Source organism: Charadrius vociferus, unplaced genomic scaffold (assembly GCF_000708025.1).
Source record: "Charadrius vociferus isolate BGI_N301 unplaced genomic scaffold, ASM70802v2 scaffold162, whole genome shotgun sequence".
Classification (NCBI taxonomy): domain Eukaryota; kingdom Metazoa; phylum Chordata; class Aves; order Charadriiformes; family Charadriidae; genus Charadrius; species Charadrius vociferus.
In genome coordinates, this window is record NW_009647236.1 from 538,787 (window position 1) to 566,015 (window position 27,229).

Here is a 27,229-nt window from a genome sequence, read left to right on the forward strand (position 1 = left end):
CAGTCTCCCCTCCTGCCCTTCTACCATTCAAACATGGGGATATGGGCAGGAGCTGATGTTACCCATTTCTCTCCTCAGCCCAAGTATTAAAGACAACTGCCAGAACTTCACAGGCAGCAGCCAAGGCATCTTGCACCTGTGTCACCATCTTGCTGCTCCCACACTGAGGGTCCCTGCACCACTCAGGGAGGTGGGAAAGGAGGATAAATACATGGCTATTTCCCAGCTGCAATCAACAGCCAACCTCCATGGCAGGGAAGAGCTGTTCTCCCTTTCCTGGGAAAGGGAATGAGGAATTGCATAGAGAAGAAATCAAATTGGAAAGGATAAGGGACCTCATGTCTGGAAATCAGAAGTTCCCCATGCTGTCTTGAGCCAGGGAAGAGTCAAGGGAACAGCACTGTCCCCTCCCTCAGCCACCAGCATCCCATCCAACACCACTCCAGACAGAGACAGACCCATGTCACAAGGCAGCAGGGTTATTAAACCTCATGGGGGGAACATAATGAACACCCTATGGCTGGAGAGGAACAGCTTGTTCACCTCCTTGCAACTAAAATCTCTGTATGAGCTGCCTGAACTCAGCATCTATCTTTGCCTCCTTCCCACAAGATTTTCATTCTTCTTTCAGGGCTCCCTTCACCACCACCACATTAGGATGAAGCCCTTACTAGGGCTTTTCTCTCTGTTGGGGAGATTAAGTCCCTCACAGGAGGACACAGAGCTCCAGCAGACAGCTCCTTACCCTCCTCTGCTCAGACTTACCACAATATCCTGGACGGAGACAACTGAGCATGGGTAGACTGCATCAGACACCACTTTAATAATGACTGAGTCGACATCCTGAGGAAACTTGTACAGAAAATACTGAGGAGAAAGCAGAGTACTGAAAGTTACGGTCCGGAAATCACCCTTGCCAGTACTATCCCTGAAGTACCTGCACAGCCCAACCTCAGCTTTTGGGTTGGATGTGGAAGGCTTTCACAAAAATTCAGATTTCAAATATTAGGACCTTAAGCTACAGAAGAGCGGATTAAATATATACAGACAACTCTTCCCCCTTGCACATCATGCTGTTAGACACAGACATGTTCAAATTGCAAGATACAGCATAGCTTCTGCTCCCCTTAAGCTTTTTTCCACCTGATCACGCAGAAGTGACTTCATTTTATACCCTACTCCATTTTATGTTGCTATGAGCAATTTCCAGATGTTTCCATACTGCAGGCCATACTTTATATATGGAACATATCATGGAATTTATCTCAGATGGGTTGCTTCAAAGACAGACTGTGGAAAGTATTGGGTCAAATGGTTGAAACTCTGTTAAGTGTTTCATAAATAAATGGCTGATTAGGGGTTTTTGTCTGGTTTGGTTTTGAGGGCAAAGGGTAATGGGGGTTTTCACTTCTTGCTTCAGCTTCGAAAATAATTCAGCTATAGCTCTGAAAAAAATTGGGAGAGACTAACACATGCCAATATTCCTCTGGGGGCAAGGAATGGTGTTTCTTGTGCTTTCATGTTTTGAGCAGGCCCACAGGACAGTCTCTGGACTGTCCCAGAAGGCCTTTTCAGGTTTGGGCAAAAGATGTCCCAGGCAACATCGTTATCTGCATATTTTTCCAGTAAAAGTTTGATGTACTGCACCAGCCAGCTGCTGGAGAAGTAGGGTTTCTGTGCCTGCCCCAGTAGGCAGGCTTGTTGCAAGGGCTCCCATCATCCTGCTTGGAGCCCACAGCCTGAGCGCTCAGGCTCACAGTAAGAGCTACTATGAGGGGCTCACCCCACCACAGAGGGGACACAAGGCTGAAGACTGCTACCGGCCACCTTCCTCCCTTCCTTATGGCCACCTGGCAGTGCTGCTGCCGCTCTGGGGCAGCCATAGCTCATGGAAAGGGAAACTACTGAAGCTCCTGCTCTGAAACCATAACCTGAGACATTCCCAACCGGTGACCTTCCTTCACATCAAAATCTTAATGCTGAGCAAGGGCCAGCCATTTCAGATTTCCCTTCCCCCATCTCCTTCCCAGGAAGTAGGGCCCCCAACTGCAAAGGCAAGGATAAGTAAGAAATCACTAATCACCCAGGCTTTTTCCAAGTTTGCCCATTTCTACTAATGCATTTATTCCCACCACCCCCTTCAAGCAGGTGCCTTCACTGCTGAGGGAGTGCTGGCTCCAACCACAAATCCTTATAAACTGAAAACTCACCAAGCCGGTTTCTTCAACAGAGCACATTTTATCTCCACCAAGCAAGGACGATGGCAGTCTGAGCTCCTTGGTTTTGCAGGTGCACTACCCTTGGAAAACTGTGACCTTAAGGAAGTCACCCATGAGGGCTCTTCTATAATTTCCTTTTAAACCATGCTTATACCAGAGTACAGAATTAACATAAGGGGCATTAAGGCCTACAGTTCTCTTCTGCACAGATTGTAAGTGGTATAAACACATCCAGGCAACACTCCTGACCTATAAGAGCATATCTAATTTCTCCTTCTGCCTTCAGGCATGAGCTGGGTTCCAGACAATAACTCCTTCAGTTGTTATGCTCATCTTTTTCCAGTCTTAAGGCTATTCCAACACTCATCTAGATTTTGAATTGCCTTCTTTCTCCTCCCCCCCACAGAGTACTTAATACTTTGATTTACAAAAATCTCAGCATTACGGCTATTAAAAAAAAAAAAAAAAATCACTCACGTTCTACTTTCTACATCTGGCCTATAACTAAAAGTCACTAATCTTATATTATTAATTGTGACAAATGACAGACCAAAGTCACAAAGTTAATTCTAGGCCAGATCCTAAGTAGCCTACATTCAAATTACAAGATCCTAAGTAATGAAGACTTATAAAGAGGCACCACCGTTCCTTATGCTTCTATGGTATAAAATACTGCATATATCTGCAAATCAGCTTAAGACATTTGACAGCAAAAAAGATTAGCTGGGATACCTGTTAACAGGAAACCTAAAATTAAGTGGTGTTACTAACAGTGACAGCAACAACAGAAATGGAGTACCAGACAGCCTGGGTAAATTACATACTTTCACAGCTCTATGAGCTCCTGTATCACTATAGTTACTGCCAACAGCATTTTCATTCAAGAGAGGACTTGTAGTATCTGCAGGGCTCTATACAAGGCTGCTCAGCTGGATGTGCTGTACATGCATGCTCTCTTCTGAAATAATAACCAGACTTACCAGGCATTTCGATTATCACCTCGCAACTTGACTTGCTGCCCCAGGCAAGGAATAGCAGCCTGAGATCTGTTGTACCTTTATAGCTTATTTATTTACGTATTTATTTTTCTCCAGTAAAGACTGCATCTTGGCTAGTCACACTAGGACAATTGAACCAGCGCTGGCTGAAACAAGACACTGGTGGCATACCATCTCACTTCCCATGAAATGTAGAGGTCCAATGGCCTCTGGACTTCTGCACATTTCTGGAGTTTCCTGAACTGTAGATACCATTCATTTACTCTGGCCATGGTTTTTGGTTCACTTAATTGCTTTGCAAGAGGACCCAAACGTGCCCCTAGATGGGCTGAGGGACTGCTACCTCTTCACTATGAGCACAGAAAATTCAACAGTAAGGACTTTTCCCTCCATTCTAAGAGAGAAATAAGCTAGTCATATAAGGCTTTTGCCATCTCAAAAAAGACTGCATCAACCATTTGCATGTGGTAAGACATACAAGCAACTCTACACAGGACTCCTCCTTACCTGGGGCTGGGAAGGACTGGCAGTGAAGTTAAAGGCTTTGTTGGTCCTAGAAAAGAAACACCAGCACATTGAAGTCTAAAACTTTCAGAGTTAGAATACACACAGACTACCTTCAGATTAAACAAAAGAAAACAGGTAATAGTTTTAAACTAAAAGAGGGTAGATTCAGACTAGACAGAAGGAAGAAATTGTTTATTATAAGGGCGGTGAGACACTGAAACAGGTTGCTCAGAGAGGCAGTAGATGTGCCAAGCCCGGAAACAGCATTCAAGGTCGGGTTGGACAGGACTCTGAGCAACATGGTCTAGTTGAAGATGTCCCTGTCCCCCAACCTGCAGGGGGGAATTGGACTAGGTGACCTTTAAATGTCCTTTCCAATCCAAACTATTCTATGATTCTATTAACAAAAAAAAAAAAAAAAAAGAAAACTGGGAAGGAAAAAGAAGGGAAGAGTAGGCAGATGGACCAAATCCCTGTATAACAGATACATGAAATTACATTTGTAGTTTCACATCCCAGCTTACTCAAGTTGGAAGTTCTCAAGCCTGGTGACTAGCAGCTCATACGCAATATTAAATGGTGCCATGGAAGCGACATCCACAAATATAATCTGGTCAGAGGGTCTTGTCTCAGGTGTTGGCTCAGATGGACAGAGGGTCCGACTCACTTCTTGGTAATTGTAGGTCCTCTGATAGCTACAACAGCCAGGGGGAGGAGGGAAGGGAAAGTTGGATGGAAGAGAGAGAGATAGCTGTTAAAAAGTTGTTCGGCAGTTCAAAGAATGACATAGTTCTTCCCCTGCTTGCATAACTGAAATACTAATCTGAAAGGCCAAGACCGTTCAGTCGTTTGTTCAGAGCTCAAATTCCACCTCTGTTGCCTCTTGTGGCCTGTCCAAGCGACTGGCCATCCCCAGCATTTCACTTCCCTCAAGGCTGCCTGTGCCATCTGAAGATCAAGCACATCTGCCATTTGCTGGATGCAGAACATGCAACCACAGCCCAGAACAGCCACTGCTGTAACCGTCTCCTGCATCAGCCAAGACACTGCAGAGTATCTGCTTCCTGGCATCAGGATTTCAGTCACAGGATGAAGCTTCACATCTCAGACGGTCTAAAGTGCCTGCAAAGTCTCAGTATTTGCAACCTAATTAGCTCTGAGGTTGCTGAGACTACACAGCATTATCAATTTCACAAGGAAAGCACCCTCAAAACAACCGCCACCACCACCCAGAATAGACTCAACTTCAGTGTACCTGGGGTGAGAAACAGAGGAGAGACTTTATTCCCCAAATGCACTGTAACACAACAAGCTCTTTTGAGAGCTTGTTCAAACCCTGCTCCAAACTAGAACCCAAGAACTACTTGCACGCACTGTAAGCAATTGCAGAAATGACAACAATGTCATGTGGTAGATTCACTGACTGGTGACACAGGCAGATCCCCAGCAGACAAGCCTCCTGGTACTCCATGTACTTATTTGAGAAACTAAGAGGCAAAAGCAGGCTGCCAAGTAAGTGGTTACCAATCAAATCCTCGTCTTCCTAATGTTCAGCTGACAGTGAGCAAGCATGCTTTGCAACCAAGCCCTGCAGTCTACACAAGTAGCAATATCTAGCACTTGAGGAAGGCTGATGATGGATACAGCTGGCAGACAAGTGTGTTACAAGGAAGAGACTCCAGTACTTACAGGCCTCGAAAAATGAGCGGGACCTGCCACGACAGCACTCCCTTCTGCTGGCGAACTACAAACAGGACAGGATATTGGAGGTTCTCAGAGCTGCTGTTCACATACACCCGCACTGCATCTACCTGCAGGAAGAGAAAGGAGAGTACAGACAGGTGTTAGCCAAAGACAAAGAATACGACAGCTCCAAAACTAGGTGGAAGAAGCCTGTCCCCTTCCTAAGTCTGACCTAGATGCTGGCAGTATTCACAGGGAGATCAGCATTTGTCACTGGACTGGTTATTCAGATCCAGAGGTCATTTACAGAAGTGCCTTCTTCCTGCTGCTGTAACCCAGAGTCACAGGGCTGTGCTCAGGTCAGAGGTGACTGTCAGATAAGACACAGCGGACAAATGCAGCAGACATAAGACGAAGAAAGTTCAGTAGCTTCCACTTACCCAATATGAACCGTGCCTGAAAGCTTCTGTTATGAAGTTAAGCCAACACACACAAACACATAGACCCAAGGCTAGAACTGAGAATTTTCTTGCTTGGACTCTTATGTACCCAACCCAATCAACATTACTGGGAAAGTTGCAAAGATGACTGAAGATGACATTAATAGTTAGGGATGAAAAAGCAGGTTGGCAGCTAGCACCTGATTCTGCTGTAAACGATACTGAGATGACCATAACCCATACATACCCCACCTAACAAAACAGGAATACACTGCTGGCTGCCCTCAACCAGCCAGGGAAGGCTGCTTTTGTTTGTGAGCAAGGGTTTTAATGCAGCCCACTGCACCAACAACTGACATTTCTCCTTACATTCCCTGGAGATAATGTGCCACCACACAGTTGCAGAGGTAGGGTGGCTGTGGAGTAGAAGGCCCTCAGTTTACTATTTGCTTTGAGACGCCAGCAAGCAGTTTGTCTTCACCAAATGGAAATGGTACCATTCCCATTTGAAAAGAACATCTCTTCAGCTCCCTCTCCAGATCTGCATGCATTGCTCAAGAAAACAGGGTGTGAGAATGCATAATTAATCAGAAGAGACAATACATCTTGATTACAGGCCTTTAATTGATGAAAGCATATTAGGTAGATAAGATATACACATTTTAAGCCCATCACATCTTGAAAAATCGGAATGGACTCTCACTACATCAGTGAAGGACTTTTCATAGATATCTCGACATTATACCCTCCAAGAAGAGTAAATGTAGAAAAAACATTCTGAAAAAAAACATACAGAGTTAGCAAGTTTGCAGAAGAAAAGCTACCTGAGATGGCAACTTATGCTTACACTGAGGACACCAGGTTCAGAAAAAGGGCTTGCATCAGCATTCGCAAGTCGGAACGAAAATTTCCTATTTGTTCTTATTTAGTGATTCTAGGCTCATGCGGGAGTTTAGTTTACTGGAACAAAACACCATCTTGAAAGTCAATCATTATCAGCTTTCCTGCCATCATCACCATAACACAGGGTATGGCCACCAATTCCTAAAAAAAATAAAGTCTTCAACAAAAACCATCATAAAATAATTTAACTAAAACCCTTTGAGATAGAAGGGCAAACACTGGATTCCTTTTCCATTGCCTTCTGATTTCTAAACTTTTGAAATACTCTTTTGGCATGCCTTCCAGCTTTTCCTTCTGACCACAAAAACTACATACACAATTTTGTTTCCAAATAAATTTCACAGTAGGGTGCTAAAACCAAGTTAAGAAAAACACCATCAAAGCAAGACTCACAGGTAACACCTGAAGGGTATTAACACAATAGGCCACCACGATCAGACAGCACTGGAAGGTCACTCTGTGGCTTCCTTAGTCTCTGTGGTTGCCTTGCTCAGCTAGGAGAGCCAATCCAGCACATGTTGGTATAACTGGGAAACACAGGGACTGGGCTGAACAAGCTGCTGCTTGTTTGTAGGTGTTTGCTGTAGTGACAAGGAATGGGGATCCAAACAAAGTGGCATTGAAACTGGACAAGAAAACAAATCCAAGAAGCACGAAGACATGATGTTCAAGCCAGAGTCTCGCAAGCATGTGAAGCTATTCTCCATCCATGGGGAAACCAACTATCATTGCAGAAAGGACATATTCCAGCTACCTATCCAGCAGCTTTTTACCCATGAACCAGTTAAAGCAAGCCCACTTCCACAGGTGAAGTGATGTACACCACCTCTGGTTGGACACCAGCCTGTAAACCCTCCAGGGCTGGGTGCTCAGCACTATGCAATAGGGAGCTCACATCCGACTCACGGCAAATAGTACTACTGGGTTATGTATCCTCAACTACTTATAAATGCAAGCTGGACATCGCAAAATTCTCTTCTGTACTGACTTCAAGAACGAGGAGATGTGCCATGCTGGACCTTGTTCTCACCAACCAGGAAGGGCTGGTGGGGAATGTGGTGGAGTTTGAGATCTGTAGGGTGGTGAGGAGGGCGCACAGTAAGCTTGCTACCCTGGACTTCGGGAGAGCAGACTTTAGCCTCTTCATGGATCTGCTTGCTGGAGTACAGTGGGATAAAGCCCTGGAAGGAAGAGGAACCCAAGAAAGCTGGCTAATATTCAAGGACCACCTCCTCCAAGCTCAGGAGCAATGCATACCGACAAAGAGGAAATCAGGCAAAAACACCGGGAGGCCTGCATGGATGAACAAGGAGATCCTTGACAACCTCAAACAGAAAAAAGGAGCCTACAGAAGGTGGAAACAAGGACAAGTAGCTTGGGAGGCATACAGAAAAATTGTCTGAGCAACCAGGGATCAGGTTAGGAAAGCAAAGCCCAGATAGAAGTAAATCTGGCCAGGCGCATCAGGGGCAACAAGAAAGCCTCCTATGGGTGTATCAGTGACAAAAGGAATACTAGGGAAAATGCGGACCCACTCAGGGAAGAAACTACTCTCTACTCCCCAGGGAGACCTGGTCACCCAGGACATGGAGAAGACCGAGATACTCAACGACTTCTTTGCCTCGGTCTTCACTGGGAAGGGCTCTAACCACACCACCCAAGTCACAGAAAGCAAAGGCAGGGACTGGGAAAATGAGGTACTGCCCACTGTAGGAGAAGACCAGGTTCGAGACCAGCTGAGGAACCTGAAGTCCATGGAACCTGATGAGATTCATCCATGGGTCCTGAGGGAACTGACAGATGAAGTTGCCAAGCCACTATCCATCATTTTTGAGAAGTCATGGCAACCCAGTGAAGTTCCCACTGACTAGAAAAGGGGAAACATAACTCCCATTTTTAAAAAGGGCAAAAAAGAAGACCCGAGGAAGTACAGGCCAGTCAGTCTTACCTCTGTGCCCAGCAAGATCATGGAGCAGATCCTCCTGGAAACTCTGCTAAGGCACATGGAAAATAAGGAGGTGATTGGTGACAGCCAACATGGCTTCACTAAGGGCAAATCATGCCTGAAACATCTGGTGGCCTTCTATGGCAGTGTTACACCACTGGTGGATAAGGGGAGAGCAACAGATGTCATCTACCTGGACTTGTGCAAAGGATTTGACATCATTCCGCACAACATCCTGGTCTCTACATTGGAGACACATGGATTTGACCAATGGACCACTCAGTGGGATAAGGAACTGGCTGGATGGTCACACTCAAAATGGCCAATGGCTCCATGTCCAAGTGGCAAGCAGTGACAAGGAGTGTTCCTCACAGGTCGGTACTGAGACAGATGCTGTTTAACATCTTTGTTGGTGACATGGATGTTCAGATGGAGTGCACCCTCAGCAAGTTTACGAACGACACCAAGCTGTGTGGAGCAGTCAACATGCTGGAGGGAAGGAATGACATCCAGAGGGACCTGGACAGGTTTGAGAGGTGGGCCCATGCCAACCTCATGAAGTTCAACCAGGCCAAGTGCAAGGTCCTGCATCCGGGTCAGGAGAATCCCAAACACAAATACAGGCTGGGGGGAGAATGGATGGAGAGCCATCCCGAGGAGAAGGACTTGGGGGTGTTGGTTGATGAGAAACTCAACATGAGCCAGCAACGTGCACTCACAGCCCAGAAGGTCAACTGTATCCTTGCTGCATCAGAAAAAGCGTGGCCAGCAGGTTGAGGGAAACAATTCTGCCCCTCTACTCTGCTCTTGTGAGACCCCACCTGGAGTACTGCATCTAGCTCTGGAGCCCCCCAACATAAGAAGGAGATGGACCTATTGGAGCGGGTCCACAGGAGGGCCATGAAGATGATCTGTTTTTCACTATGAAAGTGGTGAGGCACTGGAACAAATTGTCCAGGGAAGTTGTGGAGGCACCATCCCTGGAGTGTTCAAGGCCAGGCTGGATGGGGCTTTGAGCAGCATGGTCTTGTGGAAGGTGTCCCGGGGGGGTGGAACTAGATGATCTTTAAGGTCCCTTCCAACCTAAGCCATTCTATAATTCTCATTCTATCAGAAGCTACATGGATTGTGCATATGTTGCAGATAGTCAGGTTTATTTTAAATGAGTGTGATTCATTTGTATTCATTGGAGGACTTAGAAAGTTGCATCTCTATTTCTAATTCTCAATTTAAGAAATGTAATGGATGTTTGAAGTGTACACTAATGCTGAGTAGTATTAAAAAAAGTAAAGTACTACTTTTATAGTATGCCTAAGCTTTGGACACAGAAATGAAAGTTGTATACAAGTGAGAACGCTGCTTCTTCCCACCTTGGATCTCCCCTTTAGGCAAAGTATTTTCAATATTGATTCTCAGAGGAAAAACACAAACAGAAATTCACAGGCTGTTTAGAAAAAGTCAACAAAAAAACCCTGCTCTGAGGTATCCTACAAAATATGAGACCACTATATCCATCTGTCATAAAAAAAGTACAGCTTCTGATATCTATTAAGATGCAGTTCGAATAATTTCGTTATTTAATCTTAAGCCCCTTAGAAATCCCAGCTTTTCCCAATATTGCATTACAGTGCATACGCAGCAAGTCATTTATCTCCAGTGGCACAGTGTATTTTCCAGCTTTAATAATTTCCCATGCTGTTTGGCTTACACAGGTAAGAATACACACTAGCTGCATTCTATAGTGTATTATTTGAGGAGCCATGGCCATTTAATCAAATACCGTTTCACAAGCACAACACTGCCAACACAAGGCTGAAGAACTATTTTTAATACCAGTATTTCATAGTCTGAAACCTTCACTAGACATTTTATGTGATCTTAAGTATCTGTTGGGCCAATTTGTGGAATGCCTAGACTTTAATACGAAGAGAGGGGAATACCATGCCAAGACTACATCCCTGAACACTTCGACATATGTTGCAAGGAAGTGTTTTCTTAGTATTTACCAGACAAAACAGACCTCTTGGAGTCCTGTGCAAAAGGGAAGGATTTTCTCCCCCAGTGAAGTTTGTAAGGTATTGAGGTTTCTCATTTCATCCTTACCATTAAGGGAGCTTTGCAAGAGCCTTGCCTGCCTTGTGGAGCCCTGCATCAGACGTGGGAATGTGCCCTGCTTCACAAATGAGTAACGTATCACAGGGGCATATGAGAATGACCACTGCCAACCCCTTTCATACAGCTCGTATCCAAAGAGAAAGATGAGAAAGCATCCCTCACCTACTTCAGGAGTCAGGAATACATAGCAGTAGGTGCTGGAACCTTATGGAGATGTAATCCCAAGCATGGTTTTGGGTAAACAAGATCACCCAGCCAGTGATGCGGATCATAGGGACAGCAGCCAGAAACTTGTGGCTGGAATTAGGCTGGCTTACCTGTGCTATACATGCTGCATTAGCTTGACCTCTCTCCCCGCTAAACAAGACTGGCAATGGGGAGCAGGGCAACAGCTGAAAGATTTACACCCAGACTCCACCTCACACGCTGTAAATCTTAGCAGAGGACAAGACTTTGTAACCATGCTGTGCCTATATCCCTGTCTTGACTCCTACATCACATCCTGCCAATGCAGCCCAGAACCTGGGAGCAGCAAGTGCCTGCGCAGTGTAGCTCACTGCCAGATGGGGCAGGCCTGTAAATCCAAAGAGGACAGGCAAGTCTTTGAGCCTGTTTCCCTTGGGAACCTCTATTAAGAATCTAACTTGAAACAGCAGTTTGTGTCTTTGCAGAAGATATTAATTTCCAATGCCCAACAGGACATAAGGATCCCATCCTCATCCTTTGTAACCCTACCTCATCTTACATGTCACACCAGCTGAGCTGATGGCTTCCCTTCAGGCTGCTCTAACTCAACTACCGCTCACTATAATAGGGCTATAAAAGGGCTTAGCCTAAGACTACACATAATATATGCTCCTAGAGGTCAAGGCATGCAGGCAACAATGCCATGGAAGATGTTATGTCTACTTAGAAGCAGAAAGTGCCAAGGTCAGGATCATCACACCTTTATTCCAAAACGTCACTCAAACTAAAGTGTTCTTCCCCCCCACCTTATGCTTTTTAGAGTAACTTGAATCAGGATAACTGACCTGCTGTACTGAAGGAGGGAAAAAGATATCCAACAAGCTTAAAAAAGTTTTGTTTGTGGGTTTTTTTGTTGGGGTTTTTTTTTTTTTTTTTAAAGAGCCATTTAAGCTGTGTCATCACCTTCTAAAACAGCACTGGAAGATGCTTCAGGAAACTGAAAGCTGCCTTATTAGTTGTGACAAATAATCTGAGTCACCACAGCGGCCTCAGCGCATGGTAGCCGAGGAGAACCCACACCCCTCAAAGCTCACACATGCATTTGTATTCTACCTCGGCTTGCTAGAAAGACCCAGAGAGGTGGCAATGAACAGAGTGAAAGCAGCACCAAGACACATCTTGGTTACGTTTAAGGAACTGGAATCACTCTGGAAGGGAGGCAGCAAATGATACTTTCAACTCCAGCACTGTTTGAATTCCTACCTACCCAATTTGATAAGCTCTCAAGGTTTTGGCAATCATCTGGCATGCCTCATTTATTTCAAATAATCCAATAAGTGACAGTGATGGCAAGCGAGATCTTCAGAGAGCCAAGTATTGATTCATCTCCACAAGGCGAATAAATCCTCCACCCCCAGTTTACAGGCCTGTTACATTTCCTAGGTCCACTTGACACCCCCTGCTCATTTACTTCTTGGCACCTCTGTTCCTTCCCCATGGATGATGTTTTCTAAGGAGCATGTAGAGGCTTTCAAATCCTTGCTGACAAAGGAATCGGCCATTAGATAATGGAAGATACATTTCTGTGTCCTCAGATTTGGCAGCTTTCACCATTGGCACCTTATAACCCCCCTAGGACTCTTTCTGAAGACAGCCTGCTTCACACTGCTGAAATTTATACCATGTTGACTCCCTTTTTACGCAACGGCTTCAGGCTCAACAGTCCCAGCTCTCTCAGCCTCTTATCATATGAAATGTGCTCCAGCCCCTTAATCATCTTCATGGCCCTGCACTGGACTCACTCCAGTAAGCCCATACATTTCTTGTATCGGGGAGACCACAACTGGACACAGTACTCCAGGTGTGAAATCCTTGCAGCTTTGTAACTGCCCAAGGCAACCCTGTAGAGCATAATTCTCCCTTCTTTTACAAGACAAAGCCACCTCTGTAAGAGCTTCCTGGACAAGCCCAACAGTTAAACTTCTCATACAGTGACTCATTAGCGCTCCATTCACACACATTTTTAACCTGACACCCTCCTGCTAACCTTAACGTTGATTGCTGAATCTAGCCAAAAGATTTAGCATTTTCATTTCCTGTGAAAGGAAAGCTAATTAAGACTATGTCTGCAGGCACAATAATGCAGCTGAAAAATTTTGTAAGCTGGATCCAGTCAAGACCCTACTCAGTACAGGCCTTCTGCTGCCACTCCACACCCCAGCTAGAGCTCCTGCTGCTCCATCACCCAGGGTAGCTGCAACGTCCCTGAGCAAGAGCTACTGCCCTTAGGAGCACAGTTACAAATGGGCCCCTCTTTACTGTCAACACTGATACTTCCTTCTCTCTCCTTAGTGAAAGTGAAAGCACTGAGCATATACATTTTGAGGTATCAAGGATCTACCAGATTAGATGCTTTACTAGTCTAAGAGCAGTCAAGTTTCCTTTAAGGAAGGAGCGGGGGGGGAACACACCTTCCTGTGAATCCAAGGATATTAGATATTTACTTAACTAAAAACAAGCAATGCTAAAACTAATTCATTCTGTTAAGGACTGATCATCTATTTTCAGACAGGCTGGCTGTTGTGACAACTGCCACTCTAGGTGCCTGCAGAGCCTGCTCACATAACCAAAGACTCTTGCACATTTTAGCTTCCCCCCATGTAGTTAATGTCCAACTATTGAAAGGCCTCTTGATTTTGCAATGACATGCCATATGCCCACAGCAGTAGCCATCTCAATTTTACAGATGCTGAGACTCAAATGTGCAAAAAGAGGCAGAGGGCCACAAGCAATGCATTTGGAGCTTAACTGGGGACAAACAGTGACTGAGACAGTCAAAGTCTGACATCTGCTCCCTATACAGTTTCTACTGCATGACTCTCAGAAATACCAGGTTAAGAGGGAGAGTGTTACAAAGCCTGCAGCTCATAGCTTGGTCACCCTCCTGCTGCAGTACTGAATGACCAAGAAGCTGCCTCATTTGCAGTGCTTGGGGTACATTACCCTTTCCCTGCCTCCAAATCATATCCCTCTGACTCTTGCCAGTAGTTGCCTAACAGTGCTTCTGCTCCCCAAATGACAGATCTGTAGTTTGTCTTCTGGGCAGCACTCAAACATCTCTGTCTCCTCCTCTTTGATGCTCTGCTGATACTTCACTTGGAGTCCCTAGCCTGTTTTTCAAATCCTGGTGGTCCTCAAAGCTTCAGTCTTTGCAAACAGACCTCTAAGTAATTTTGTTCATGCAATTACATGAATTACTGATCCCAAGATTATTATAACATTAGTGGAATTAACCTCCCCAAGATGACACCTCTGTCGAGCCTAATCTTTGATCCTGATGACCAAAGCTTGCGCAAAATGAGTCTTGCAGGATACTAAGTGCATGGTTTACCTGTGCATCTAGTACCCCTATGCCAGAGAAAGGCTGCAGAATTTCCTTGGGGGTATCAAGAGCAACAGCTGCCACAGAACAAACATCAGGACTAGGATTTCTGCGCTGCATCTAGGCCAATATCAAGAGGCAAATCCTGCAGCCTACACCCTACTACAAGAAAGGTTTAATCACTGCCCCCGTGGCACCTCTTCACCACAAAGGTGCAGGCCACTTACATGTTTGGTGCCTACCATGGTATAAAGCTCAACCATCCAACACCTCTCAAAAGGACATTGCTATAAATCACAGAATCCCAGAATGGTTGAGGTTGGAAGGGACCTCTGGAGATCATCTAGTCCAAACCCACTGCTCAAGCAGAGTCACCTAGAACCAGTTATCCAAAACCCAACTGTGTATCTCCATGGGTGGAGACTCCACCACCTCTCTTGGCAACCTGTTATGGAGTTAGACCACCCTCACAGTAAAAACAAAACAAAACCTGTTTCTCATCTATCTCAGAGAAGGGCAAGGGAAGGGAAACACAAGCTTTGGTGATTAACGCTTTGGTAGGGAAAAGCCTGAGAGGGGAGAGAAGGTCTTCACAGCCCTGTGCTGTGATCCAGCAGTTAGACCTCTCATTTGGTTTCCCTCTCTCCACAGAGCTAAGCTGAGCATTCACCACCCACAACATTTAGTCAGCTTTTCTGCTATTTCCATTATATTATAATATTGCTACTATTATACTAGTAAGAAATAGGATTACCAGGAAGATGGAAGCAAGATTGTCAAGAATCAATATTCTTTAAAATCTAAGCACTTACTCTTATTTCTTACTCACATGAAAACTGGTGTATGCTATAGTACCACCACACATGACTTCTCTCTACCTTCCCTGTGTTCAGTGCTCTGTATTTGCTCCCTGTAACAGCTGGTTAGAGCTCCTTTGCCCTGTTCCCATAAAAGCCCACATTCAGGTGCCTTGAGCTCTCTTAGGTCTGATAATATCTGGGGCAGCATCCAGCTGCATTGAGGCAGGACCACCTCTGGCCTTAGTATGGGCTCACAGTTGTGATTCCATTACACTTCTTAGATTTCTCTCACCTTTCTCTCTGCTCTCTCCACAGGCAAACCTGCTTCCCAAGCTACACTCAAATAGGGTGCTTCAGACAGAGATGAACATCAGAAAGTCAGAAGCAACATTTACAGAGCAGGTCATTAAGAAGATCCCAGTGTACTTCATATTTCACCTTATAGTATATTAACAATTCACTTGCAGTGAATACCTCTGCTCTTCCTGCGTTTGCATATAGCCCAGATCAATCAAGAGCATCGCACAACCTAATCCCATCAAAATCTTTTTTTTTTTCTTCTGGGCTTTTATGATAAACAAAACAGTGATTAATAAGTTAGACAGATGGCAATTGAGATTCCAGTCCATCTAGTTATTTACACTGCCGCTGTCACCACAGTAACACAGGGCCTCTTGTGGGCAGATCCTACACTTCCAGTGGAGGGGCCAGAGCCCAGCCCCAGGATGCAGCTCCATTCTCCCCCTCACAAGTCTCAGGGATACAGCAACAGCTTCCAGCAGCACAAAGCTTTGGATGATGGGCCTCTGCCTGACATAATAGCTATTCCTCCAAAACACAGCAATAAAAGAGGTGGAGTTAGCCTGTGGGACAAACCTGCACAAGAAGTTCCCAACTAATGGTCCCTCCAGATCCTCCCCACCTCTTGCAAATAAGATATCAGAGCAGCAAAGTTCAGCAGCATCTAGGTGCAATTATGAGGAAGTTTGGGAAAGTGGAGAAAGGATTAACATTTAACTGCAAGCAGGGCTTCTCTCATTTGCTGTAAATCACTCTGATTCTGTGCTACAGAGTGGAAGGAACCTTAATTAGTGTCTTTGAGAAAACAATTTTGCCTGGCAAGCTAAACTGTCTAGCAGAAGCATCATAAAGGACAGGGATAATGATGTGGCACCTATGAACTGATATTTGTGCTTTTTCAGGCTTTTTTCCAATTAACCTTGGATAAGGAACTTGCTGGACAGTCTCACTCAAAGAGTTGCGGTCAACAGCTCCATGTCCAAGTGGCGAGCAGTGACTAGCGGTGTCCCTCAGGGGTTGGTATTGGGACCAGTACTATTTAACATCTTTGTTGTCAACATGGATGTTGGGATTGAGTGCACTCTCAGCAAGTTTACTGGTGACACGAAGCTGTGTGGAGCAGTCAACACACTGGAGGGAAGGGATGCCATCCAGAGGGAGAAGGACTTGGGGGTGTTGGTTGATGAAAAGCTCAGCATGAACCAGCAATGTGCCCTTGCAGCCCAGAAGGCCAACCATATCCTGGGCTGCGTCAGAAGCACGGCCAGCAGGTCAAGGGAGGCGATTCTGCCCCTCTACTCTGCTCTGATGAGACCCCATCTAGAATACTGCATCCACCTCTGGAGCCCCCAACATAAGAAGGACATAGACCTGTTGGAGCAGGTCCAGAGGAGGGCCACGGAAGATGATCAGAGAGTTAGAGCACCTTACAGCAGCTTTCCAGTGTCTGAAGGGCACCTACAAGAAAGTTGGAGAGGGACTTTTTACAGGGGCATGTAGTGATACGACAAGGGGTAATGGCTTCAAACTGGAAGACGGTAGATTTAGATTAGAGATCAGGAAGAAATTTTTCACTCTGAGGGTGGTGAGGCACTGGAACAGGTTGCCCAGGGAAGTTGTTGATGCCCCATCCCCGGAAGTGTTCAAGGCCGGGTTGGGGCTTTGAGCAACCTGGTCTAGTGGGAGGTGTCCTTGCCCATGACAGGGGGATTAGAACTAGGTGATCTTTAAGGTCCCTTCCAACCTAAACCATTCTATGATTCTACCTTAAACTTTTAATTCATGTTTTGCTTCTAGACTCTGTTGCCTCGATATAGACAATATACACATTTTCATGCAACAGATTTAATTAATTCCTCACTGAGCCATTGCTACTATTCCCCTCTTTCCAAATCCCTTTGAAAGTTAGCATTTGGCACTTGCCCCAAGGGCACCATCTCCAGCAAAATACTTTTAGAAGAGTGGAAAAAAGAGTAGGAGGTGAAGGAAAAAAAAGGTGATTTTAGTTCAAACATCATTCTCCCTCCACACCTTTCCAAAGATTATTTCATTTTAAGAACAAGCAGTTCTGACACAAGAACTCCTCGCTGCTACAGAACCACTGTTCCCATCACATACAATCCTCCCTCCAAATGCAGAAATAAGATCCTACATATGTTGCATGTAGTCAAGAGGAAGTCGAGCTAAAAAGCACAGTTTTTATTTAAAATAATAATAATCCCACACACAAGAGCAAAAGTCTATGACTATTTTTCATCCACCCCTACTCATTTAGCATTGGTGAGATGAGGAGGAAGTTTTGCCTGGGCAGTAAGAGGGTCAACCAGGCTGCCATCACTCCTGCAATACCATTACTGTTGAGAGACTTCACTTGGGAGCAGGCTTTTTCCAGCACCACAGAAAACTAGTTGCACTTCTCCCTTCCCCTTCCTTCTACACACACGTAAGAAGGCTGTCTATATTGGTACTAGGTTTCACCTGTACCTTCCAAACTGAAATCCTCACCTCCTGCAGATACCTGCAATTAGGTTTGAGGTGGGACAGTCCAGGCTGAATCTTGGGAAACACCCTCATGTACTAAATACTCCCTTTGATAGCCAGGCCCTGCACTAAAGTTTGTTGGCAATAACCATATTGCTGCCTTCTGCGCTGTAGGACTGAGGCAAGGTCAGGACTGCTTTAGAGACTTGCTCCTCACATTCCTTCCCATTGCAACACCTCTGCCATGTGCATCTCTATTGACCAGCCAAGCTCACTACAGTTTTGTTTCTCAGATGACTGACCTTGAGCTTTTTTCTGTATTTCAAGGTGGACAGAGCAGTTAGACAGCTGAATAAAGGCAGAGCTCTCAGCACTATATAAAAACGTGTTAGACCAGGAAAGACAAATATTTGTACTTCAGTTCTATCACCACCGTGGAGATAGAGGGAGGGAAAAAAAAAAAAAAAAAGGAGGAAAGAAATAAAAAAGCGTCTCTGAATTCCATTCTCTAGATGGGAACAGGCAGAAGTAGCCAGTCCCAAATTCACACAGCTGAACAGGACCAACATGGTTGCAAACATTAAGCAAAATAAACCAGGCTCTTGTTGACATGAAAGAGTCCTTGGACTGATTATTAAGTATGCATTTCCCACAGAGATTACACATCAGCTTAAGACTGCGGGGATGTGAATTTAAGGGCAAGCAGGAGGTTAAAACAACAGTTTCTGCTGCAAGCAAAGGTTTACAAGAGCATCACTGTGGATTCATTTCCACCACCTCATGCTAAGCAAAGCCTTTGAATCACACCAGGGCTTTGCCACGTTCTCTGCCGCACCCACATGCAAGCTGCTCCTTGCAAGACCGTCGGGGATTATCAGTCCACGTTGCGACAGCACTTGGTCGTGGGCCTGACAAGGCACGAAGCCAAGCCAGCGGGCAGGGAACATATCCGGCAAGCAAACACCCAGGCTGCTAGTTACAATGGAAGGTCTCAGTGCAGGATACGTCTACAAAAGCCACAGAATTGCTGCTGTCTGCTGTTGTAGAAGAAAGAGGTGCTTCATTTTTATATAAACCCTGAAATTAAGTGAAGGAGGATTCAGTTGAATGGGACAGAGCAATTGAGGCAGTGAATAAAGCACATACCTGCCAGTACTGAACTCAGATGCTTTTCCCACTGACAACACAACAGGGGGAAGCTGAGACTCTGAAGGAAAATAGTTAAGAGACAGAATGATAGGTGTTACAGAACCTCTTTCCTGCCCTCTTATGAGATATGAGCACCACTCCTGTCTGACAAAAAAAAAAAAAAAACCAACAAAAACACAGAGCTTAGAGGAGCATTCCCTTTCAGCCTCTCTCTGACTTTGTGCCCTAATGTCAATAAGTCTTAATTGCCAAAAGCAATCTGTCAAATAACTTTGGCCCACAGTTTTCTTCCAGCATTTCTTCCAAGAGTATTAAATATCCAAAGCAGTATAACTAAGCAACAGACTCTGGGTATGTCAAGCACAGGCTCAGTCACATTAATGTAATTGTTCCAGGATTAATATTTTTCATTTAAAAGTTCCACCAGGTACAAATAAGCTGTGTGGACTTACAATCTGCCGTGGACATTCCCATGAGTTCACTTGTTTGCAACAGTATCTTTGCAGCATAAATAGAAGTAAGACAAATACAAAGCATGTTAATATTTATCTTTTTCCTTTTTTGAAATTTTGTTCTCTAACCAATGTCGCTAGGGAGTCTCCAGGACACCCACAAAGGAAAAACTAGGAGTTGCCATGCTAGATGAAATAGGGAACATACCTGTTTCTGACCACCCTCAGACTTCAGGAAAACATTAAAAATAAACAAATAAATCATTTTTTGAACAGCCAGTTAAGGAACCAACTACTCTATACTAAATAGCGTCTTCCTAACCTTACTAACAGTAGCTGGAACTCTGGGCTAGCGCAACCCTTGAAACAAAAGGTTTTATAACCTTTCCAAATTTGCTACCACCCCAAGCTCACGGCAATAACTCCAGGGATTACTGTCACAACACAAATATCTGGTTCATTGTTGGCTCCCAAGTTCTTCACCTCGGTGACACTTCAGATGTCGACTGAATTACGTATCCCACGTTTTCTTATTTTATTTTTTTTTAAACCATTGTTCATCTGTTTTAAACAACACTGAAGTAGCTATTTCTATGCCCAAAGAAAAACATCAGCATAAAGAAAGTAAGGAAGGCTGTTTCTGAAATCGTCTGTGTTCCTCTAAGTATACACTGCAAGAAATAACGTTTGCTTATGCAAACATACTAAAGTATAGTCTGAAACTGAGCAGATGGCACACCCTTGCAATACAGCATTTACAGACTGCACTTTCATTGCCTAAATATCCCCTGAAATAGCAGATGAGGTCTGTATAGGAGAAGCCTACCTTCCTACCCAACGACTTTTGCACAAGTTATTTAAGGACATTTCAGCCTCCACTTACAATGTAAATGTTTGTATTATAAATTGCTGCACTGTTCTTGGAAAGATTTCAAACTGAGGAGAGACATTTTGACAAAATTACTCTTACTCAGAACGTTTTTTCTTTTTTAACCTAAACATCTTGGGGGGCGAGGAGGGAGTAGCAGGGGGAACAGCAAAACCTGATCAGCTTGGATTTTAAACAGGACAGCCCAACAAGAAGATAGTCATTTTAAGGTTTAGAATGACATCTAAATTCAAAGGAGATGCTTTAGTTCAATGACAAGTTATCAGGCTTGACAGCACTAGCTTACACATTAGAAATAAAAATAAAATTTTTGCCAGCACCCAAATCATCATCTGAATGTCTGCAGACCACCCTGCAAGAAACCAGAGCAGACCTCTCAGGGTTTTTTCCTAAAGCCTGCAAACTGATAGCCTCCTTCAAGATGTATTCTTTTGCCCTTCTAGAGAGGGAAATAAAAAAAACAAACAAACCCAAAAACAACAAAACCTGCAGAAAGCCAAAGAATAATTTAAGTTTGAAGGGATCTCAGGTGGACACACGATCCCATCCCCAGCTCAAAGCTTCGCTTTCCATACTGTTCTTTCACTTAGGATATCCCATTTTTGCCAGAGCCAAAGCCTTCAAGACTGCATTTTCTGCTGCAGAGAACAACAGTCAAACTCATGTTTTCAGCAGATCCCCAGATCATTTCTCTCAGTTTACTTTTGCTTTCTCTCTTGCAAGCAAGAGCATGACTACGGGCAGGGTGAGGAATGGCCAAGAGACCCCACTGAGAAGCAGCAAGAGCATTCCAAGTGCTGTGTGCTCTACATTGCCCACACTGTCATCTCCTGGGGTTGACTGTTTTCTTTAAAAAGGATAAATTATATATACAAAAGTTATTCCAAAGGGATTCTGTTGAACCTTGCTAGGCTTCAGATATCATATACTGTAATTTGCTTTGATTTTTCTGGATTTGACATTGTGCCTACATTTCTGCCTTATAAGGAATTTAATATTAGGCTCCAGAAATGGTGCACTGAGGCCCTTCCAGTGTCCTGTGGCGAACAGATGAGAGCCAGCATCCAAAAAGCAACAGTGTTCAGGCCTGGAAATCCAGCAATAACAGGAGCTCTACTGACCTTAGGAGATCTTCTCATTCCACTATTTGTAGTCTTCTCAATTTTTTACCTGCATCGTTGTGGCTAATATGGTGGGCTTCCACTCAGCATTAAAGAAAGATAGAACCTAACTTGTTCCCCCCATTATAGCTCAAGTTCAGCTGTCTCCAAACAGGAGCCTGAAGATTTACTGCGTGTACGGTATAGCTGTGAGCTGAAACTTGGACTGGAGCCAAGACTAACATTATGGAGAAGACGCACAGGAGAGCGAGGGAATACTTGAGGTAGTTTAGTTCCAGCCTGAAGAGTTCTACACATGAAGCCCAAAACCAGCTCAGAAGTAAGAGGCAAAAAATTTGCTCCTAGAGTGATTATAACAGACATGGGTGCTGCTGGAGCAGGACCTACATTTGCATATAAAGCAACAGAGAACAGTAAACACAGATTTGATCGCTGCCACTTAGTAAGCCAGGTTGCCCTGTGTATCAGATCAAGGAGTTTCCCTGAAGCTATGACAGATGGCTTTGGTCTGAGCAAGTGACTCATCACACAATCCCAGCGGAACTTAAGGGTGAATTCCAGTTCTGGCTCCTTGCCTGGAGCAAAGCAAGGGCCATCCACACCTAGGCTATAAGGCTGTGCCTTCACTAGGGGACAGAGGAACACAAACGGATCACACTCCTTGAGTTGGAAAAGGCACTTGCTCTCTACTAGAGGGTCACAAAGTTTAAGACATCTAATTGAAAGACCTCTGTTCTTCTTGCTAGTGTTGAGTCCCCTCTTCCCTTAGGTCAGCCAAATTTTTCCCATCTGCAGACACAAAAGAAGAAAGGGTAATTATGTTAGCAAGCCTCTGTGGTGGCACACAGCCTCTCTCACTCATTCACTGAGGGTAATTTTTGTACTCGTCACCCCTCAGATATAGTCCACATAGGAAACAGTCGTGCCAGGGCTACACATCCTCACATGGCAAACCTGCTCAACAGACAAGCCACAGCTCAATCTACTGTCAATCACAGCTTACAGTAAGGCTGGGCCATATGGGACCAGAGATTGGGGCTCTGTTCCTAGTCCTGGCAAGGGAGGAGCAGGAGGAAAATATCACCCACTCTTTCTCCTAAAATAGGTGCAGCACACTGCTCAGCTTTTGAGCTCATCACAACCAAGATGCACTGCATGAATGTCCAAGAGCTGTGTCTGGATTGCAGCAGCTTTGCCTACAAATGGAAAGTTGAAAACTTGTTCTCCCGAGAGATACTTGGTTTTCTAAACATAGTCCACATATCTGCCAAATCATGCATTCAAGCTGACCTGAGCTCTGATTAGGAAGAAGAACTTCTGTTGTCTCCAACAGTCTTCTTCCTCATGATACTTGCCTGCACCACTCAGGACTTTGTACAGGAAATACCCACAAGCCAAATATTAGTGGCATTTGTGTTTTCAGCAAATTAACCATTAGCAACTGCCAGAGCCTACAGTGGTGAAAAAGAGTCATTCACTCCGAATTCCCTCAGTGCTGCCCCACACACCTTTTTTGGAAGCCCTTGTATTATTGCAATCATGGAACTAAGCAAATTCTCTCACTTGTCACACAAAGCTGTTGACTGTCTCCAGTCAACAGTAAACCCAGAAGAAATACTGTGCAACTCTTGTTCAGTCTTCTGGGTAGGAATACACTGCATAGGCAACTCCAACAAATCAGTTCTCTTTCTTTTCTTCCTCCAAAGTAGGGACATGTTGAATATGTGGAACTGTAGATGCTCATGAGTGTGCTCATTTTTTTCCCCTCATCCTGGATGTGTTGAGCATAAACAATCCTAAAATAAGATAATCCTGTTTGCCCAACTACTTGTTCACCAGACTTCTAACAGCAAAGGCAGACATGCACTATTACAGCATAGATGCACAGTGACAGGCACAACAGCTGGGTTTATTATTGTATTTTTTAGACTCACAGTTAAACATTAAACAAACAGCTGTGCAAAGAGGAAAATTTCCAAGTACAGCCAGGAGGAGGAAAAGGGAACTAGAAAAGCAATAAGATGACCCCATAACAAACGAAGACTTTCTACCATGAGGAAGGAGTTTGACACACGCCTCTGTTCACAGGCCAACTCTAGAAGCCCCTTGCAGCAGAGGCAGCGGTGCTTCTCCTCAGCACAGCTTTACTTTTACAGCTCCACCTCAGGAATTAAGGCCTAAACTCTAGTTGCCAAGTACCAAAGGACCTGACAGCTTTCCTGCCTCAAGACACAAGGTGAAGTATTTCTGCACAGCACATAGGAGGGGATTTCTCCCTCCAGAAACAGGCAGAGAAGAGACCTGACAATGTACACATGCGTAAGAGTTTCAGCTAGGTGACTCGGTCAGCATATAAGTACCCTTATTATCATTTTACACACTCAGGAGCTGCACAGAAGGGAAGTCACTTGCCTGTCTCAAAGCAGCTCTGCTCCAGAGCCCGAGTTGTGCTTTCTTCACATTGTATATACATCAGCTCATAAGCAGTTTCATAGGACTTGCTTTTCCCCTTTCCTCATGCATGCATACCTGTATCCCAGGGAGTAAGGAAGATTATGTGGATGAAGAACATCCTCTAAGATCAGGCAAGCACACCACTTTCTAGGAAGTGCTAAGTCTCTAAAGCACCAAGGAGGAGTATCCCTCCTTTCTCTCATCCATCATTCAAACATTGCTCTATTCAGCTGCATTTTCAGATGTGTCCTGGCAGCCGCAGCACATGAACAAACATAACATTTACAGAGGACTGATGGGTCACAAGTCAGCCCTCACACCTTGCCCTTGGCTCCAAGTCGTCTCTTGCTTTGTAGACCTGTCTTCATGAAAGACAGCAGCAGAGAGAGGAAAACAGCAGAATTCACAGCATCAGGAAAACAAATCCCCACTTCAGAGCCAGACCACTCCAGACCTGGCTTTGCTTCAGAGGGAAAGCAATTAAACTCATCCACTGCAGCCCTTCCACATGGAAAATGCTCTTTTTATTCAATTAAATTTCCTGTAACTAAGGTTAATGATCCATGTGGTCTCTGCCTCAAGGTATCGGAGGCTCCTGGCTGACCTACCATCAGCACAGAGACAGGAGACTGAAAAGACCAGGAAGAGCAGATAGCTTGCAAGTGGCAGGCAACTGGCAAACACTGGCTGATGCTCCACTCGCTGAAAGTTCAAGACTAAAGATCACAGTGAAAAGCAAGGATTAATACACTGAGTTTTTGCAGAACTTGCATTCCTTCAGAAGATCAAACAACTACACAGAGGACAGCATGCCCCTAAGTACCTTCACAACTCTTGCACAAGACAAACCTGCCCACAAGAGCACGGTCCCAGATTAAAGCCAAGATTTCTACCACCAAGCTTCTAAACCTTGAGCAATCCTCATCAACAGGGTGATGCAGGACCAGCAGAACAGATCAACCTCTGCCTCTGACCAGGCTGGCAAAAGGAGGCCCAGCCATATTTGCCTCGTCAGTTCAGGGCTGCAGCTGGGGAGGGGGCTTCACACACCCACAACCAATTATCCCAATTAGGCCAGACACCTTCTTGTAGGCTTCTGCTGGTTCAGCTCAGGAATAGCATCTGTAGGGGTTCTTAGTGAGGAATCATAGAATGGTTTGAGTTGCAAGGGACCTTTAAAGATCATCTAGTCCAACCCCCCTGCCATGGGCAAGAGAACATCTTCACTAAATCAGGTTGCTCAAAGCCCTGCCTGCCCTGACTTGGACCGCTCCCAACAAGGGGGGCATCCACTTCTCTGGGCAACCTGTTCCACTGTTTCACCACCCTCACTGTAAAAAAATTCTTCCTTATGTCTGACCCAAATCTATCCTCTTTCAGTTTAAAACTGTTGCCCCTTGTCCCATCACTACAGATCATTGTAAAAAGCCTCTCTTCGTCTTTCTTATAAGCCCCCTTTATATATTGAAAGGTTACAATATGGTTTCCCTGGAGCCTTCTCTTTTCTAGGACCTTCTCTACCCTCAGAACCTGTTCTGGGCATCCCTTGCAAGACAGCCTTCTAGGACAGTCCATCTTTATTTAAGTGGTTTTTCTCTTCCAAATTAGTTTTCATAGCAGGACCTGGTTGCATAGCCCTCTTTAAGCACATTCATGGCAGTGCTTGGAGAGTTCTGCATTTAAAAAATATTAAGCTTCAACCCCGAAGTTTCCTATCTTAGATATCCTCTTGACCAGCTCAGTATCTCTGCAGAGATTTCACATTCCAGTATACAGGAACATGGAGATGAGTCCACAGAAGTTCCCACTTAAATGCAGTAGTCTGGACTGGGTGGCTCTTCATGGCAATAGGAATGGCCTAGTGTCCAAAAGTAGTCATCAAGCAGAAGATGCGTTTAGATACCTGCAAACACCACCAAGCAGCTGTGCCCTCCCTGCCTCCTCCCACTCTGCTATCACCCTAGTTCTCCAGAAGAGAAAGCTTCTTTGTGGAAGGTGTCCAGCAAAACATGTGGTGTCAAAGAGCACATTAAATTGAAGGAACTAGATTCATTTTAGCTGAAGTTAGTATGCATGCTGTCCCGGCTAACAAGCCCCAGGCAACCTTTGATCTGCCAACAGGTCCTCATCGTAATACTTGTAACACCTAAAGAAGCCTAACTTCTTCACCACCAGCTTCTACAAGGAAGCTCATGCCCAAAGCATGCTTTTGACCTCCTGGGTTCGGTGGTGACACCCAACAGTTAAGTAATGCTGGGCTCAGTTGCATCATAGCCCCAACACACAACTCCTGCCCCATAAATACCAGGTGCATTTTATTACATAGTAACACACGTAATAGAAGAAAGACCAGTCTTTGAAGGTCTGGATCTTTTGGAATTTCAGAGTAAAGCAAAGCAAGGGATGATTAACACCACCTCCCCCTGCTTCCCCGCACCCTTTTACCATGCTCTCTTCCAACTCCCTTCACATTGAAGCATGAGAAATATAGTACGGAAAAAGCAGTGTTTTCCATTTTCACTTGTCCTGTGCAATCGAGGACAGGAGGGAAGATTCATTTGCCTGGCTCACCATCTTTTGGTACATCAGAACATCTTATCCAGCAATTAACGCCCAATCCAAACAACGGGGGCAGAGTTTCCAAGGTACCACTTAGCTACTTGAGATAAACACGACATTAAAAAGGGGGGAGGGAGAAACCCGCAATAACTAGGCATACATAAATGACAGGCCTCCTTCCCCATCACAAACAGCCATGGCTTTAGCAGTGCTGCCCCGCAGCCTCCTCAGATCACACCTCACCTGCGCTGCCCTGTCTCACCTCCCGGGGGAGAGCACCCTGATCCTACTGAAGTGCTCAAGCGTGAAAAACAGTATTTAAAAAGCCTCATTAAGTGCAAACCACCACCCCCCCCCCCCCCCCTTTTTTTTTTTTTAGGTAGTACTATTATCCTCATAATTGGCTTCTAGACTTTAAACCCATTTTGCTGCTAGAAGCGCTGAATACCAAACCCACGTCCGGGGGTGCACCAAACCTCCTGCCCACCCCGCGCCCCCCTGGGAGACCGCCACCCTCTCGCCCCGCAGACGCGGGGTGCCCTGGCCGTGCTGGGGAAGCCCGTGGGAAGGGATCCCACAGGTGCACCGTGGCTCCGGCTGCCGGCCCCCGCGGCGGCGGCGGGGCTGCTTATCAGATGGCCCTCTG

General features: G+C 45.1%; 2 protein-coding genes across 2 annotated transcripts in view; one reads left to right on the forward strand and one right to left on the reverse strand.

The window, feature by feature from the left end:
• The window catches only part of SIDT1 (SID1 transmembrane family, member 1), a 29,470-nt gene extending 23,072 nt beyond the window's left edge, over positions 1-6,398 (reverse strand). The window contains exons 1-5 of the mRNA XM_009879930.1: positions 6,345-6,398; positions 5,414-5,535; positions 4,249-4,419; positions 3,725-3,770; positions 766-867 (exon numbers count right to left, since the gene is read on the reverse strand). Coding sequence (XP_009878232.1) covers positions 766-867; positions 3,725-3,770; positions 4,249-4,419; positions 5,414-5,535; positions 6,345-6,398 — 495 coding nt within the window. The remainder of the gene's footprint in view (positions 1-765; positions 868-3,724; positions 3,771-4,248; positions 4,420-5,413; positions 5,536-6,344) is intronic.
• A 1,012-nt stretch (positions 6,399-7,410) lies between these two features.
• The window catches only part of SPICE1 (spindle and centriole associated protein 1), a 50,690-nt gene continuing 30,871 nt past the window's right edge, over positions 7,411-27,229 (forward strand). The window contains exon 1 of the mRNA XM_009879931.1: positions 7,411-7,557. Within this exon, the coding sequence (XP_009878233.1) occupies positions 7,411-7,557 (147 nt within the window). The remainder of the gene's footprint in view (positions 7,558-27,229) is intronic.